Source organism: Heterocephalus glaber, unplaced genomic scaffold (genome assembly GCF_053883595.1).
Source record: "Heterocephalus glaber isolate CG9 unplaced genomic scaffold, H.glaber_assembly_v1.0 deba00001472, whole genome shotgun sequence".
Classification (NCBI taxonomy): domain Eukaryota; kingdom Metazoa; phylum Chordata; class Mammalia; order Rodentia; family Bathyergidae; genus Heterocephalus; species Heterocephalus glaber.
The window spans coordinates 44,151,629-44,166,850 of NW_028258315.1; the positions used below are offsets into that span (position 1 = coordinate 44,151,629).

Below are 15,222 nucleotides of genomic sequence, written 5' to 3' on the forward strand. Positions count from 1 at the left end.
ACTCAATATATGAAAAAAAGTTTGAGTCAAAATGGAAAAGATAAATAAGTGGTGATGAGGGACAAGTGACTGGCCATTTTGAAAAAATGAATTTCAATCTCTACTTTTCAACCAATAATAAGATAAAGTAGATGAATTTCATCTGCTTATATGATAAAATGAACAAGTTTATATGGCAAAAAAATGAAACAGTAAAGTCAAAAAAGCAAATATTAGTGCCCCCACTATGTGCTGGGGATCAAACCCAAGACCACGCACGTGAGGCAAGTGCTCTCTGCACTGAACAGCACTCCAGCCCTGCAAACATTAGTACTCTTATAACCCTGAGGTAGAGAGAAATTTTCTAAGCATACAAAGGAAAAAAGATCAACCAATATGGTATGAAAATTAAAAGCATTTTGCACAGAAAAAAATAGTCATAAGCCAAATCACAAACATGAAAAGGTATTTCAACATATATTTAGAGGGGTAATAACCTGACTTATAAAGAACTCTTTCACATCAATACAAGAAAACTTCAACAAAAAATGTACAAAGCACAAGATAGGTTAATTCAGTAAAGAATAGGAAAGAAAGCAGATAAATATCTAAAACTCACCTCATCCTCTAATAGGAGTTTTAAAAGTCTAGATTTTACCTTTCAATATGACAAAAATTTAAGTACTATTAAGGGTTGATAAAGCTACTAGGGAAAGGGTAGTATCACTGGTGAAAGAAAAAATGTGACAATAAAAAAGAAAATACTTTAAAAAGCTCATTGACAGGCTGAGGATTTAGCTCAGTAGTACAGGAGTTACTGAATATATGTGAAGCTCTGGATTCAACTCTCAGCACGAGGAGTGTGGGGACCCTGCAATCACTGCTAGTCTGATGTGGTGACACATGCCTATAACATAACTATTAGCCATAATGAGATAGTGAGATTGTGTCAAGTTTTTCCTTTCTTTCACAACTGTTTTCGAATTTTAAGAAAATAATTATGTTGCTTATACTCAGATAATAGAAATTTTTGCTTATACTTTACAAGAATTCAGTCAATTTTAAATTCCAGAGAATCTCCAAATAAGGTTTTTAAAACAAACTATAGAATATAAATTCAAAAAAAGGGGAAAGAGTAGCACATCCTTTATTTCATGAAATACAAAGATACATAACCAAAATTTAGCTCCTTCATGTCATCTCAGAAAAAAAGTATTAATATCATAGTAATTTAAAGAGGTATTTCATACTCCTCTAAAATATGAGAAAAGTATGATGAAAAAAGGTTTTGAAAGACTAAAATCTAGAAAAACACTCAAATGAGTATTTCTGCAGGCCCAGTTATTTAAGATCATCACCAAAGCATCAAGAGGAAAATCTGAGCCGGGCGTGGTGGTGCATGCCTGTAATCCCAGCTCTTGGGAGGCTGAGGCAGGAGGATCACCACAAGTTCAAGACCAGCCTGAACTACATAGTGAGTTCAAGCCTAGCCTGAACTACATAGCAAGACCCTGTCTCAAAAGAGAAAAAAAAAAAATCTGTTACAAATATTTACAATTTTGGTATATATCACACATCGTAGAGATCCTGTCTCAAAAAACAATTGGCATTCATAAAATGTTTACAATTTTGATTTGTTTTATGCTAACTATAATTTTGTTTTTCCACAGCCATTTACTAATAAATGGCTAATAAACACTAATAAACATCCTCTTCCTTCCATTCTTACCAACTCCAGACTCTCTTCAACAAAATCTAGTTCCTCACACCCAGTGTAATATTCTCTGTTAAGAGTAGTTTCTATTTCCAAATCTGATTCAATGTACTATCATAATTAAAATTAAGTTAGGGCCAGGGATTTAGCTCAGTGTCACCATGCCTGCCTGGCAAGCACAAGGTCCTCAGTTCAATCCCTGGTACCAAAAAAAAAAAAAAAAAATTTAAGTTAGAATTTTTTACCATTAGCCATCAGGAACTTGGGAATTAAGTCAACATTCCAGTCTCTTCCTCTTCCCATTGATGCTGGAGGTACTCCTGGTAATTTAAATCTTTTGTATAACTAAAAAGTAAAACAAAAATACCCATAATGTAACAAAACTTAATTTTTCATTATATATAAAACTATCTTTTTGATTAAGTGGTTATCATGATATAAACATTAGCACATGATGTAAAAGGGCACTTCATTTTTATCAGATAAAATTTTTCCAACAAGATATGTGTAAACATTATTCAATTCAAAAATGAAAAATAAATACTGCAAGTTTTTTTCAATAGCAGAAAAGCAAAAATACAAAACTATTAGTCAGTGACATACTAGTTCTGCAAGTATGTCCCTTATAATTTGAAGAAATCAAACAATTACAAATTAAGCTCATTCTCTCCTGAATAAAGTTAACAAAGGCTTAATTTTGCTTCTGTAGTTATGTAAAAAGTTAAAAATACATTTTAGATTCTTCAAATCAGAAAAGATAGTGAAAATTAGTTCTAGTTATCATTTTTTAAGCTTTACTGAGGCATAACTGATACACAAGCCAGATGTGGTGGTGCATGCTTGTAATTCCAGCACTTGGCAAACTGAGGTGGGAGGATTGCTGAGAGCTCAAGGCCAGCCTGGACTACACAGAGTTCAATACCAGTCTAAACTAGAGAGACCCTATCTCAACCCTCCCCTCCCCCACTGATACACAATGAACTGCACACATTTAACATAATACACTTTGATGAGTCTGGTTACATGCACCTATTACTATGAAGTATTAAACATATCCGTCACCTCCAAAAACTTCCTTGTGCTCTATTTCTTGCAGGGTTTTTTTTTTTTGTAGTAATAGTAGTAGTGGGAATCAATTTATAATTTCTAAGTTGAGTAGAAGCTTAGATAGAAAGAAGCTTGTAGTTTAAACTTTGAGAATATTAACTTCATGAATCCTTTTGCTAGGGTGAAGCAGAATATAAGCAGAGCTTGTAGATACTCGGTAAAGGTTCATGAGTCTCTGAATACACACACACACACACACACACACACACACACACACGAAATAAAGAAAGCAAGATGGGCTAATAAATGTACCAAGTGTGGAAGGCACAGTGCCAGCACATGGTCTCATAAGTTACTTACAAAGAAGAGATCTGGGGGTCATCACCTGAAGCAGGGGATCAAAGTTTTTGGCATCATTAATGGCAGCATAACTTGATATTATGTGGCCCCAATGTGATTTAGTATGAAGTAATAAACAACAATTACTTATAACCTAGCAGACTTCTCAAAAGAAAAAAAAAATGGGGAGACTTCTGTGGATTAAAAGAATAAGAAACAATAAAACTTAATGCTTAAACTTTTAGTTAATCCTGGTTTTAAAAACAAAAGAATACTGGTAGGCTTAGGCAGGAGGATCATAAATTCAAGCCTAGCATAGGCAACTTAGCAACTTAGTGGGACCCTGTCTCAAAAAAAAGTAAAAATAGGGGCTGGGGATTTAGTTCAGTGGTTCCACCACTTGCCTCACAAGTGCAAGGACCCGAGTTCGATCCCCAGTACCAAAAAAAGATAAAAGTAAAAATGAAAGGTCTGGAGCTATAGCTCAGTGAGAAGGCCCCTGGTTCAATGCCCAGTATTGTTAAAAAAAAAAAAAAGAAAAAGCAGACTACGAATCAGGTAAGTAAGACATATTATGGGAAATCTGAATTTAGTCTAGATATTATTGTCAATTTTCATAAATGTAATAGTATTGTGATTATATAGAACTATACAGGAAAATCTTATTCTTAACAGATGAGTGCTAAAATACTGAGTCCACAAAAAAAGTATACATATTGCAGGAAAAGAAAAACTTGTATAAGAGGTACATTCTTCTGATTTAATACCTGCAGACTTTTATCTATGTCATATATAACTGAAAACTCACTATACTGCTGGCCCTTAAAGAAATTGAAAATGCATGTGCAGCAATCTCAATGATCAAGGTTACCTAATCAGCAGTTTGCTGTACTAATAAATGTCTGGAAGCTAATAGCCACTTTGAGCACCTCTTGTAATTGTAGAACCCAAAGGTAACCTGTATTAATATCATGATGTCTCAATACATTTAGTATAAAATATTTACACAAGTTTGTTTGTTTTCCTGAAGTGTTATACATTTTCTGAGCAGACTCTGTATTGAGGTCAAGTATCTTGAGGTCTGTGTTACTTACAATTCTTCAAAACCAATAAAAACACCAACCAAAAAAGACAGGAGGTCAGGCATGTGGCATACACTTGTAATCCCAGCTCTGAGAGGCTGAGGGAGGACTGCAAACTCAATTCCAGCCTGGGCAACTTAGTGACTTAACAAGATCCTGTCTCAAAAAATAAAAAAGGGCTACAGATATAGCTTAGTACAAAGGCCCTGGGTTCAACTGCCAGCACTAACAAAAAAAAAAAAGATGAAGGTGAAGCAAATATTTCAAAATTTTAAACCAGGTGTAGTATCCCATGCCTGTAATTCCACACTGGAAAGGCTGCAGCAGGAGGATCACCTTGAGTTTAAGACCACTCTAGGGTACCTAAGTGAGTTCAAGGCCAACAACATAACAAGAGCCTGTCTCGAAAAGAACAAAAAGAGGGCCAGGGATTTAGCTCCGTGGTTCTGCCACCTGAGTTCGATCCCCAGTACCAAAAAAAAAAAAGTTAACTGAGGAATTCAGGTGTAAGGTTTTGATACACTGGTAGTAGTATATCAACTTTTCTATATTCCTGAATATAGAAGAAAACTTCCAAGTCTAAAAAGTGACTAATTATGTAAGAAATTGATACACATCTTACAAAAAACACAGTACAGCTCATTTCTATATAGGCAGATATTCTACAAGCCCCATACAGAGAAACAGTAGTAAGATACACCTTGAAAGTGCTTCATGCCAGGTGTGTAATTACACCTGTAATCCTAGCAATCAGGAGCCTGAGGCAGGAGGATCGCCTCAAGTTCAGGGCCAGCCTAGGCTACACAGTGAGTTCAAGGCCAGCCTAAACTATACAGCAAGACTTTGTCTCAAGAAAAAAGAAAAGTAAAGTAAAGTAAAAGAAAACCCAAGCCAAGCCAAGCCAAGCCAAGCTATATGGCAAAATAAACTAAGCTTGGAGTTGTATTATAATATTGGTTCACAATCTATCTTTGAGACTTTAACGCCACACAGACACTTTTGTAATCTGAAAACTGGAGATAAAAATACATCTTTAAGTGTCTGAGAGAATAAATAAGATCATGGTAAATGCACTGGCATTGTGCCTGGCACATCAGGCATCCTTACCATCCTTTCTTGTCTACATTCTATTAACTTTGCTAACAAGTGCTAGACGGTAAAAGGTCACAATTTAAATTTTTACAAGCCCCAAACTCAAACCTCCTAAAAGACTTTGGTGTTCCAGATAATCTATCCAAACAAATTAAACAATCTCTTGGGAATAAACTGGAGATTCACAGGTAAATACTCTCAAATTATAAGAGGCATGTTAATTTTTTACTAATACTTACATCTTCCAGTGGTGTTATAGATGCACTTTCTCCTCCATAATATGGATTTTGATCCATGTGAAGAACTTTCTTCCCATTCACTGACATGATACCTGACAGGATACATTCCTACAATGAAAACATAAGTATTTTTAAAATAAGGAAAGTCCTACGGAATGTTTAAAATTGCTCCTTAAAAAAAAGAAAAAGCCTGTCGTTAAACATTCTCTTGGTAATTAACACTAACATCCATGTAGCATAATATAATTCATGAAGAAAAACGTACAGTAGCAAGATTCAAAGTATAGTCTTAAACCATGAACCTCTGTGGATCCAAAGGTTAAAACATCAAGAATATGAGTCACTTTTTTAATACTGGGTTGACGTTTGCATTGATGATGCAAAATCAATGGTGGATAAAAGAAACTGTAACAGACACTCAAAACCACTACCAGGCATTTTCTTTAATGAAGCACTGAAAATTAACCTCATCAAATATATTTTTCAATACTCATCCTGTTATATTCTACATGACAAAATGGGAAGTACATGGACAACACTTTTAGCTTAAGGAAAATCTTTTGTGCCATGATTGGTAAGCTGAACTGGCCTTTTTTTCCCCATGGGTCATTTTTATTTAAAAGAAAACCTGACTGAATAAATTATAATTATTTAAGCTTAGGTATTTGGCAGACAATTTTTCAAAAATGAACACAAAGGAAAATAATCAACATTGTTTCCAGTAACAAAAAGTCAAAACTCTGAAGGGAGCCAGGTGTGGTGGCACACATCTGTAATCCTAGCACTTGGGAGGCTAAGGCAGGAAGAGCACCACTGAGTTTGAGGCCAACCTGTGTTACATAGTGAATTTAAGGCCAGCCTGAACTATATAGGAAGACCCTGTCTCCAAAAAAAAAAAAAAAAAAAAAATCTGAAGGGAAATTAGAATTCTAGAAAACATATCTACAAGCATGGACATGTTAGGTCCCCAATACCAAAAAGACTTTTCAGATACCAGTGACAGTATGAACAAATTCGATTTTTTGACACTGCAAAACAAAATGTGTCAACCTTCAGAGTAAACCACTATTTTCCAAATGACAGAGGAATGTTATAAAATCATGCAAGAGAGAAAAAAGAGGAATTCAAAGTACAAGCTAGATTAATAGATTTTATTTAATGTATCAGAATACGAAAACATTAATGTAGCTTTGGGTTTCATATTACAACTTTTATAAAGAAGTGCCATTTGTGTTTTGTATAAATAAAAGAATATACATTATAACCTCCCTCCCTTTTCCTCTCTACATTTGTGTGCTGCCTGATTTTCTTCATAAAATTCAGCTAAGACAAATATCACAATAATAGAAACAGATATGAGAATCTGGCTTTCATTAGAGATTTTATTAGATAATATAGAGATTTGCAGAAAATGTAAGACAATGGTATTCTAATAAATTTGTTTTGGAAAAGTTATATTTAGTAAAACTGTCATTTTTGTCAACATGTAATGGGTTTAGTATTACTTCAAGTATATTAACATAGTTTTTATTTCTGTTGATTTCTATACTGTAACCACTCTTCACTTGATCTTAGCCAAAAGGCTGAGAAGCTATGTAACCACTCTTATAAACAAAAGTTCTTCAGTGTCAATTTTTAAAAGTATAAATAGATCTTGAAACTAAAATGTTTGAGAATTAGACCCCTAAAGAAGCATCAGAGCCAGATATGTTGGCTCATACCTGTAATCCCAGAATTCAGGAGACTGAGGCAGGAGGATTCCTGCAAGTTCATGGCCATCCTAGGCAACATAGTGAGTTCAAGGCCAGCCTGCACTACAAAATGAGACCCTATCTCAAAAAACAAAAAAAGAAAAAGAAAAAGATAACCATAAACGAACTGATAATCAAATAGGATTATCAGGAAAATGGTAAATAAACCAAGGATAGAGGCTGGACTGTGACAATCTAATGAGGATGGGGAGAGTCAAGAACACATTAATAAATGAGAAGAAACAGAGATGCAGTACACATCCATTCAAAACTTTTTTTTTTTTTTTGGTGGTACTGGGGATTGAATCCAAAGCCTTTGTGCTAAGCTACATCTCAAGCTCCCCTTTTTTTAATTTTTCACTTTGAGAAAACATCTATACCAGGGTTTTCATAATTTGTACACTTTTGAAGACAAAGGAAATTCCACATCTTTTTTTTTTTTTGAGACAGGGTCTTGCTATGTAGCCCAGGCTGGCCTGGAACTTGCCATAATCATCTTGCCTCAGCCTCCAGAGTGCTGGGATTACAGGCATGTGCCACCACTCCTGACCCCAAATCTTTATAAACCTTCAGTGTTTCTCAAATTTGCCAAAAGACCCTAAATAGCAGAAAAATACAATCTTGTTCCCCAAAAGTCTAAATGACTTTGAAATCTTCACTTTAAAAAATTCATACAAATTTCAAATTTTCCTATATAATGCACATATCCATTTAGTATTTTTTAAATGATTTAAATTACTTAACATGGGGGAAAGGAAAGAAGGCACAAGGAAAAAAAGGGGAAAAATTGAAGGAAAAAATGGAAACAAAGCTTCTGTATATAAAGGAGGGGAGAGAATGGGGAAAAAAGCAAGATATATCATGTACTGGTACAAATTCCCTATGACAAATGTTATCATTATGTATATTTGAAATTTACCAATAAATGCTTTGGTAAAAAAATTACTTAACATCAGATTCAACTTTTACTGTCGGAATGTGTTTAATTAGCTCCAAAAAAAAAAAACAAAAAAAACCCCATTATGTTCTAGAAGGCTTGTCAGGTTCAAATTTTACTACAGGAGTGTGCATAATTTTTCATTTGGCTCAAGAAACAAAACATTATATTCCAGAAAGCCCCTTATTCCCTATTTTTGTCATAAACTCCACCATCCCCTTTCATTCTGATGGTTACCAATAGCAAAGATTTGTTTGTTTGTTTGTTTTTCTCGTAGGTGATGTTCTTCAGTATCTTCTTTATTTTTCAGTTTGTTTATTGCAGTACCAGGGATTGAACTCAGGACCTTGCGCTTGTGAGGCAGGCGGGGCGCCACTGAGCTAAATCCCCGGCCCAGATTTGTTCTGTTTTTGAACCTTGAATAAATGGAATTATATAGTATTTTTTTAATCTGACATCTTTTATTCAATGTTATGTTTAAAAGATTCAGTCATGATAGTATAAGGTCTAATTTATTTATTCTCATTGTTATAGAGCAGGGGTTCCCAACATACATGATCCAAACCTAACCTGCAGACTATTTTAATAAATAAAGTTTTATCAGTAAATATTCATGCCCATTTCTATATGTATTATCTTTGGCTGTTTCACAGTACCACAGCAGAGTTGCAGAGTTACGACAGAGATCATATGTCTTGCAAAAACTACTACCTGGACCTTTATAGAAAGCAAGCCTAATCCTGCAGAGGACCTCAAAGTGAGGTTCCTGGTTTAGCATCACCTGCAAGCTTGTTGAGAAATGCACATTCCAAACAGACTGAAACCTCAGGTTGCATCCATGACTCCTTGGGCTGGATAAAACAGTCTTCAGAGTGTGAGCCAGCAGGCCTAGGGTGGGGCCTGAGAATCTGCATTTCTAACAGGCCCAGGGTGGTGGAGGATGCTGGTCCAGGACATATTTAGAAAGCCCCATCTAAAGGGGTGTTTCTCAAATAACAATCATCTAAGGATTATATTAAAATGTAGATTCTGACTTGGGTATCTGGCTTGGAGACTAAGCTTCTGAGTTTTTAGTAAGTTCTCAGGTACTGCAGATGCAGTTGCACAACCCACACTTTGGGTAACAAAGCTCTAGAGGACTCCAATGAACAAATACAACCTGTGGATATACCCCATGGATACACCAAAATTTACATATACATTCTACTACTGGTGACACTTGCATAGTTTCCAATGTTTGCTACTACAAATAACATGCTTGAACACTTTCATGTGTCTTTCAAGTATGCATTTCTGTTAGATGAGAACAGATACTACCAATAAGCTTTCCAAAAGATTGTACAATTGACTTGTCAGCAGTGTAAAAACATCCTTGCCATTTCAAATCCTTGTCCAACACTTACTGTTGTCTTTTTTAATTTCACCCATTCTAGTTAAGATATGATTTAATCTGTACTTCCTGTTAACTAATCAACAACTTTTTAAAATAGTTGATTAGTGATTAAAGTATCTTCTTTTAGTGTCCATTCAATTTTTTTTGCTCATTTTTAAAATGAGCTTTCTTTTTCTTACTGCTTTATAAAAGTTCTTTATATATTCTAGAGATATGTGAAGTCCTTTACTGGTTACATGTAATGCAAATATTTTATTCCATGCTGTGGCTTGCCTTTTTACTTTCTAATGTCTTGATATGCAGAACTCTAACATAGCTATAGCAAGAATTTTCAAAGAGCAACTCTAAGACTAAGCAAATCTATGAAATAATATAAATTATAGTTCAGTACTGTATTTTTAAATCAAGTACAAAATGCTATATTTGAAATAAAACTTTTAAAGAAAAAAGAGGAAAAGTTTGTCTAGAATGTACAATAATTTTTAAACATATAATGCTGAGAATAGCATGGTTAATTATCAAAGTGTACATTTCTAATCATAATTCCTTACTAGAATTGCTGTGTAGAACAAAAAAATAGGGGGATGCAAAAACAGCTGTGGAGCTACTCTCATTTTTTAAATATACTATTTCTAACACCATTTATTTTCAAGCACATAATGACTTATGTGCAAATTACGTGGTGAGAGGCTGCTTAACACAATGAAAGCATAGAAAAGGAGAAGATGCTAGCCTAACAGCAAGATGGGGGGGGTGGGGGTTGCATAAAAAATTCAAAAAGCAAAGAGGTATTAGGATTATTAAAGGAGGGTCAAAGTTCCTACAAAGCTTACTGGTCTTACTGACTTCATTATGTTATAGCATAACACAGTAATTAATCCTCATGTTGTGAAATCTTAGTTATCAAGTAAATTAGTCGGGTTCCTTAGTTTACAAGTTGTGATATAATTTAGAAAGGCCTTTTTATCCAAGGGATAAATGGATAAGTTTAAAGGAATAACTCTCAATTCCCTAAAAATTCTTTATAAAGGCTACTTCATTTTCTCCTACAGAGAGAATACAAACTTTATTACAGTTTTTACCAAATCATTTTAGACATTCTTTACTATAGTTATTATCAATATTTGTGGACTAATATGAGCTTATTTTAGACTTCAATAATACAAAAATAACACTAGGCAACACAGAAAACACCAACAATTTCTCAAACCTGCTTTAAAAATAACAAGTACTGCCAGGCATGGTGATGCACACCTGTAATCCCAGCACTCAGGAGCGTGAGGCAGGACGCCAGCCTGGACTACATAGTGAGTTCAAGGCCAGCCTGAACTACAGAGGAACACCCTATCTCAAAAAATCAAAAAACCAAAAAAATAAATAAATAAAAATTACAAGTACTTGGCATCATATATTTGGCACCCACACCTGATGGCATGTGCCTTTATATCTTAAATCTCAGCAAAAAATTAAAGAAATTAATTTCCTGGTATATTCACTCTAGACACTCAAAGTTAATTCGAATCCAAGTGTTTTTAACTTTGGTCATCTCTTCATTTAACTTCCAGTCATCTAAGTCAGGTTATCTTTAAAAATGCGGGTCTAAGATTTCTCATCAACATCATCCTGTCATTACTACTCCTATCAACGATGGTAATAATGTGATTGCCCTGAATTGTTATAATTCTAAAAGAACGTCTCACAAAATAATCTAGGCAGATTCATATTAAAGTTATCAGAGCTATAAAATGACAGCAGAAATTGGTCTGATTTCCAGTTAAGTATCAAAATGCTCACAATCCAAATGAAAATTTAAATAAAGTATATTATTTTAACCTAGTTGTTACACAGTAAGACTGTGCCATCTTTGATACAAAGTGATGCTTCTGAATTGGGCATGTGGAAACCTGCATGACGATGGATTCCTACTCACTTGTCTATATTCAACTGACCTTAATCATGAGCAAATCTGAAAAGAACAGCAATAATCACAGTAAAACAGTGGAACTGGCTCTACAAACATACAGGCAGCAGTAGTACCCATTCTAATGGGCAAGCTCCACCACAACTACTAAGCTCAGCTTGCAATTAGGAATCAAAGAAAAAAAAATAAAGTGCTGGTGGCAAGCCTATTTATACAGCAGTATTTGGGCTTCAAATAGTCTTCCCAATTTACCATCTAAAAAATTCAACCCAATCTCCCATATTCAAAATGACTATAACTATATGGCTTCCCAGATAAACAATCACATCTGTTTGCTACTATATCCTGAACAGTCACACGTCTATTCCTGCACTGGTCAACATAATGAAGTATTCTGAAATGTGTATTCTCCAACTATCATCACAAAATATAAACAGATAACCTTTCCTTTAAAAAAGGCTGAATAAAACCTTAAAGGTTTTCTCCCGTCTAGAGAAATCTAAAATAGTTATTTCAGAGTGTCACCTAAAAAAAAAAGTTGATTTGGTCCTGATAATTATAAAGCATTTCAACAAATCTGACGTGGTAGTTTATATTAAATAACTAGGTCAAATTATATGGAATTCGCATAATTTATATCAATATTCATTAAACAGCACAGTAGAATTTCAAATTTCCCAAAACACTGATAAACAATGGTTCTCTCTAAAAATTGAGTTCTTTTCCAAGATGAATACTCATTTTATTAAAAAAAAAGAAGAAGAAAAAACATACAAGATACAAAACTTGCTTGCATTATTTGCAGAACATTATCTAAAGGTCTCTAACCAGACAGATATCCAGGAGAATATACTATGGTATTAGATGTGCTTTGCATTCATCTATTACGAAAGCATTCTTCACGTTATTGATTTAGCTTTTAAGTCCCTGAAGTGAGTTTGGTAGTACAAAGATCTTTCCCTTTAGCAATCACCAATCCATTTCTTAAGGGAAAGAATCTAGAAGAGATAGTGAGGTAGAGGACAAATCAAACAAAAGGAAAAGATGGCAAAGGTCTAGTGCGAAAGCATATGAACAGACAAGTTTTGAGAGAACTCACTTCCAATTCTGCAGATGCTCAGTAAGTGGGATTAGAAGGTGGTTTAGAGGAATCAATAAGGCTTCTTTAGAGGAGGATTGTAAAGAAAACCTAATCTCTTCATTTTCTCCAAGAACTTAAACTACCAATCACAAATCACAAAGCAATGATTATCCAATGACTTGCCAGGAAATCTTCAACCTGGCTTTGGCAGCCAGACTGGCTAGTAGCAGTGACACTGGCTAAATAGGAAATGCAACTAAGAGCGGTTACACCACACCCACCCTCCCCCGAGCTTCCGAGCTTCCAATAGGGAGAGGTCATCAACCCAAAAAGGGAAGTGGAGAAGCATCTGCACCCTAGGGCTGGCTTCCCCCCCCCTTCCTCTTTAATTCTGCAAGAGGCTGCAGCGTTAATTTCTCATCTTTTACTTGGCCATTACTACCCAACTGACTAGCTTCACAGATGCACGGCCTGTGTTTCCCAGGCCGAAGGCACCCGTTCCACCTAGGGCGCTGACCGCCTCCAAACCAGTCCATCTCTACGAGCCACGACCCCTTGGGTAAAAGCAAGGCTGCCTATGAAACACAGCCCCCGGGAGATGCAATCACAGACCCACTGGTTTCGGGTGCAGGGCCCTCTACTTCCCGGGGTGAGGCTGCGCTCAACACCACCTCGCGGGCCAGAGCGGGAGCAGGTGGGAGAACTGGTTGAGGGCAAGCGAGGGCCGCCTCCTAGCCAGGAACACCATACACGAAGCGCCCCTGCCCAGCTGCCGCTCTGCACCATCTCGCCGCCTGTAGCTCACCGTCAGGCCGGTGCCCAGCACAATCACGTCGTATTCCTCATTCATGACTGGGCAGGGCGAGGACTGAAGATCTGAAAGAGAAAGCGCCGGGTCTCCGCTGCCACCCTAAGGAGGCGGGAAGATGCTCAGGCCGTTCTCGTACCCGAGGGAAAAGGGAACACCAGAGGAGAGGTAAAATGGAGCTGATGAGGAGGCGAAGCCAGCCGCCACCTCAGACGGGAACACAAGAGCGGAGAAGAGGAGAAGGAGGGCAGAAAAGGGAGGGCAGAAAAGGGAGGGTGCAGTGGGCTGCCACCGAGGCTCCGCGGCCCGGGCGGGGCCTGCAGAGAGGCTAAAAGAGCCGCTTGTCACGAGCTTCCCGCCCTCTCATTGGCTATTTCCCATCGCTCGTCCAACCTTCTTTCTTTCTCGTCACTCGCGATAGGAAGGCGGGACGTCGCCATCTTGACTTCCGGCTCCCGCCCGTCCTCTGCCACCGTGGTTTGGGCGGCGGCGCGCGGGCGAACTTTGAGTAGTGCGGGAGGAGTGGCACAGATGCTTCGACCTGGCTCCTGCTTTTCATGACTCTCTCTCTTGACCAGGAACTCACAAAGCCCAAAATCCCAGAACCTGACCACTGCCCTTGGACTTTAGATGGGTGTGCGCAGTCTGGCGTCTGGCGTGCGGGGCCACGTGGGTGAGGAACGCAAGTCGGGCGCCCCTTTGGGCCTGGAAGCTTCATCTTCCTCTGCAGCTTGTCTCCTGCCGCTCCTTGCAAGGCTGCTGGCCGGACTAGGAAGCACTCAGATATTGTATTAATTAACGGCCTGTGTCATACTTGTTTGATTCCGTTAAATAAGTTTTGTCTGAACTGGTGTCTTTACTTGAACAGTAAAATTTGGACCGAGGTGGCCTCCATATATAGTGAACTGCACCCTACCTTGATTTGTAAGTACTGTAGATTGTACCCTAATTTAAGAGTATACCTGGTAACCAAGCAACTGAGCCTTGGCCAATCCCAAACTGAAGGCTGCCAAATTGTACCAAATAAAGGCAAATGCTGAATTGCACTATTCAGGTAATCTTTGGACAGTTCCTGTTTTTCTAGTTATAAATACTACGTACATATTGTACGTGGGAGTATTCTGAGACATTTTTGGTCTGAAGCGCTGCCTGGTTCTATTTCTTGTTTAAATAAATATTGTTAAATTTAACTCTTCGGTTTTTCCTTTTTTTTTTCTTTTGGTACCCAGCAAGACCATTTGGACCCCGTCATCTCTCTCCAGCAACCGGAGGTCCAGTAAGTTTATCTCTTGGACCCCAAGTTCCACTCATTTTGCGCAGCAGGCGTCGAAACCACTGAGCCAGGTCCCCGGCCCATCCGCTCATTTTGTACTCCTGAATTTATCTGAACAAACTTTTTATTCCTTCCCCCCGCCCCGACTTTTCTGAGTTGAATTCAGTCAGAAGGCCTCAGTTTTCTAACTGGGTTCAGAGTCAAATTGGCTTTAACAGTATTTTTTTCAATTGTTTTTCTTTTTGTGACTTTTGATCACAGGCTGTTCACAATTTAGAAAGTCTGGGACACCAGCTAGGTTTGTCTGTCAGAATTATGGGCCTATCTGGGCATAGTGGTGTGTGCCAGTAATTCCATTACTCTGGAGGCTCATTCAGGCAGATCACAAGTTTAAACCTAGCTTGGGCAACACAGTGACTTAGCAAGACCATGTCTCAGGATAAATGGAGGTTGGAGGGGTAGCTCAGTGCAAAGGCCCTAGGTTCAATCCCAAATACTAGAGGAAAAGAGGGAAAAAGGTGGCAGAAGGAGAATGGAAGAAACTGGAAGAGTATGTTAATGACCTA

The 15,222-nt window shown here is 37.3% G+C and overlaps 2 protein-coding genes and 1 pseudogene across 6 annotated transcripts in view; 2 read left to right on the plus strand and 1 right to left on the minus strand.

Annotated features, from left to right (window-relative positions):
* Positions 1-13,569, minus strand: part of Gdi2 (GDP dissociation inhibitor 2) — a 28,000-nt gene extending 14,431 nt beyond the window's left edge. Inside the window, exons 1-3 of the mRNA XM_004854517.4 lie at positions 13,381-13,569; positions 5,493-5,600; positions 1,939-2,038 (exon numbers count right to left, since the gene is read on the minus strand). Of these exons, the coding sequence (XP_004854574.1) occupies positions 1,939-2,038; positions 5,493-5,600; positions 13,381-13,425 (253 nt within the window). The 5' untranslated portion in view covers positions 13,426-13,569. The remainder of the gene's footprint in view (positions 1-1,938; positions 2,039-5,492; positions 5,601-13,380) is intronic.
* The window catches only part of Tasor2 (transcription activation suppressor family member 2), a 101,469-nt gene extending 86,896 nt beyond the window's left edge, over positions 1-14,573 (plus strand). For all 4 annotated transcript variants that reach the window (XR_015439134.1, XR_002398223.2, XM_013075801.3 and 1 more), the window contains one exon: positions 1-14,573. This exon is cut by the window's left edge. The gene's annotated coding sequence lies outside the window, so the exon portion shown is untranslated.
* The window catches only part of LOC147826341 (ras-related protein Rap-2a pseudogene), a 35,672-nt pseudogene extending 21,099 nt beyond the window's left edge, over positions 1-14,573 (plus strand). Inside the window, exon 1 of the transcript XR_015439135.1 lies at positions 1-14,573. This exon is cut by the window's left edge and continues 21,099 nt beyond it. The product of XR_015439135.1 is annotated as a ras-related protein Rap-2a pseudogene (transcript).
* Positions 14,574-15,222: the final 649 nt, after the last annotated feature.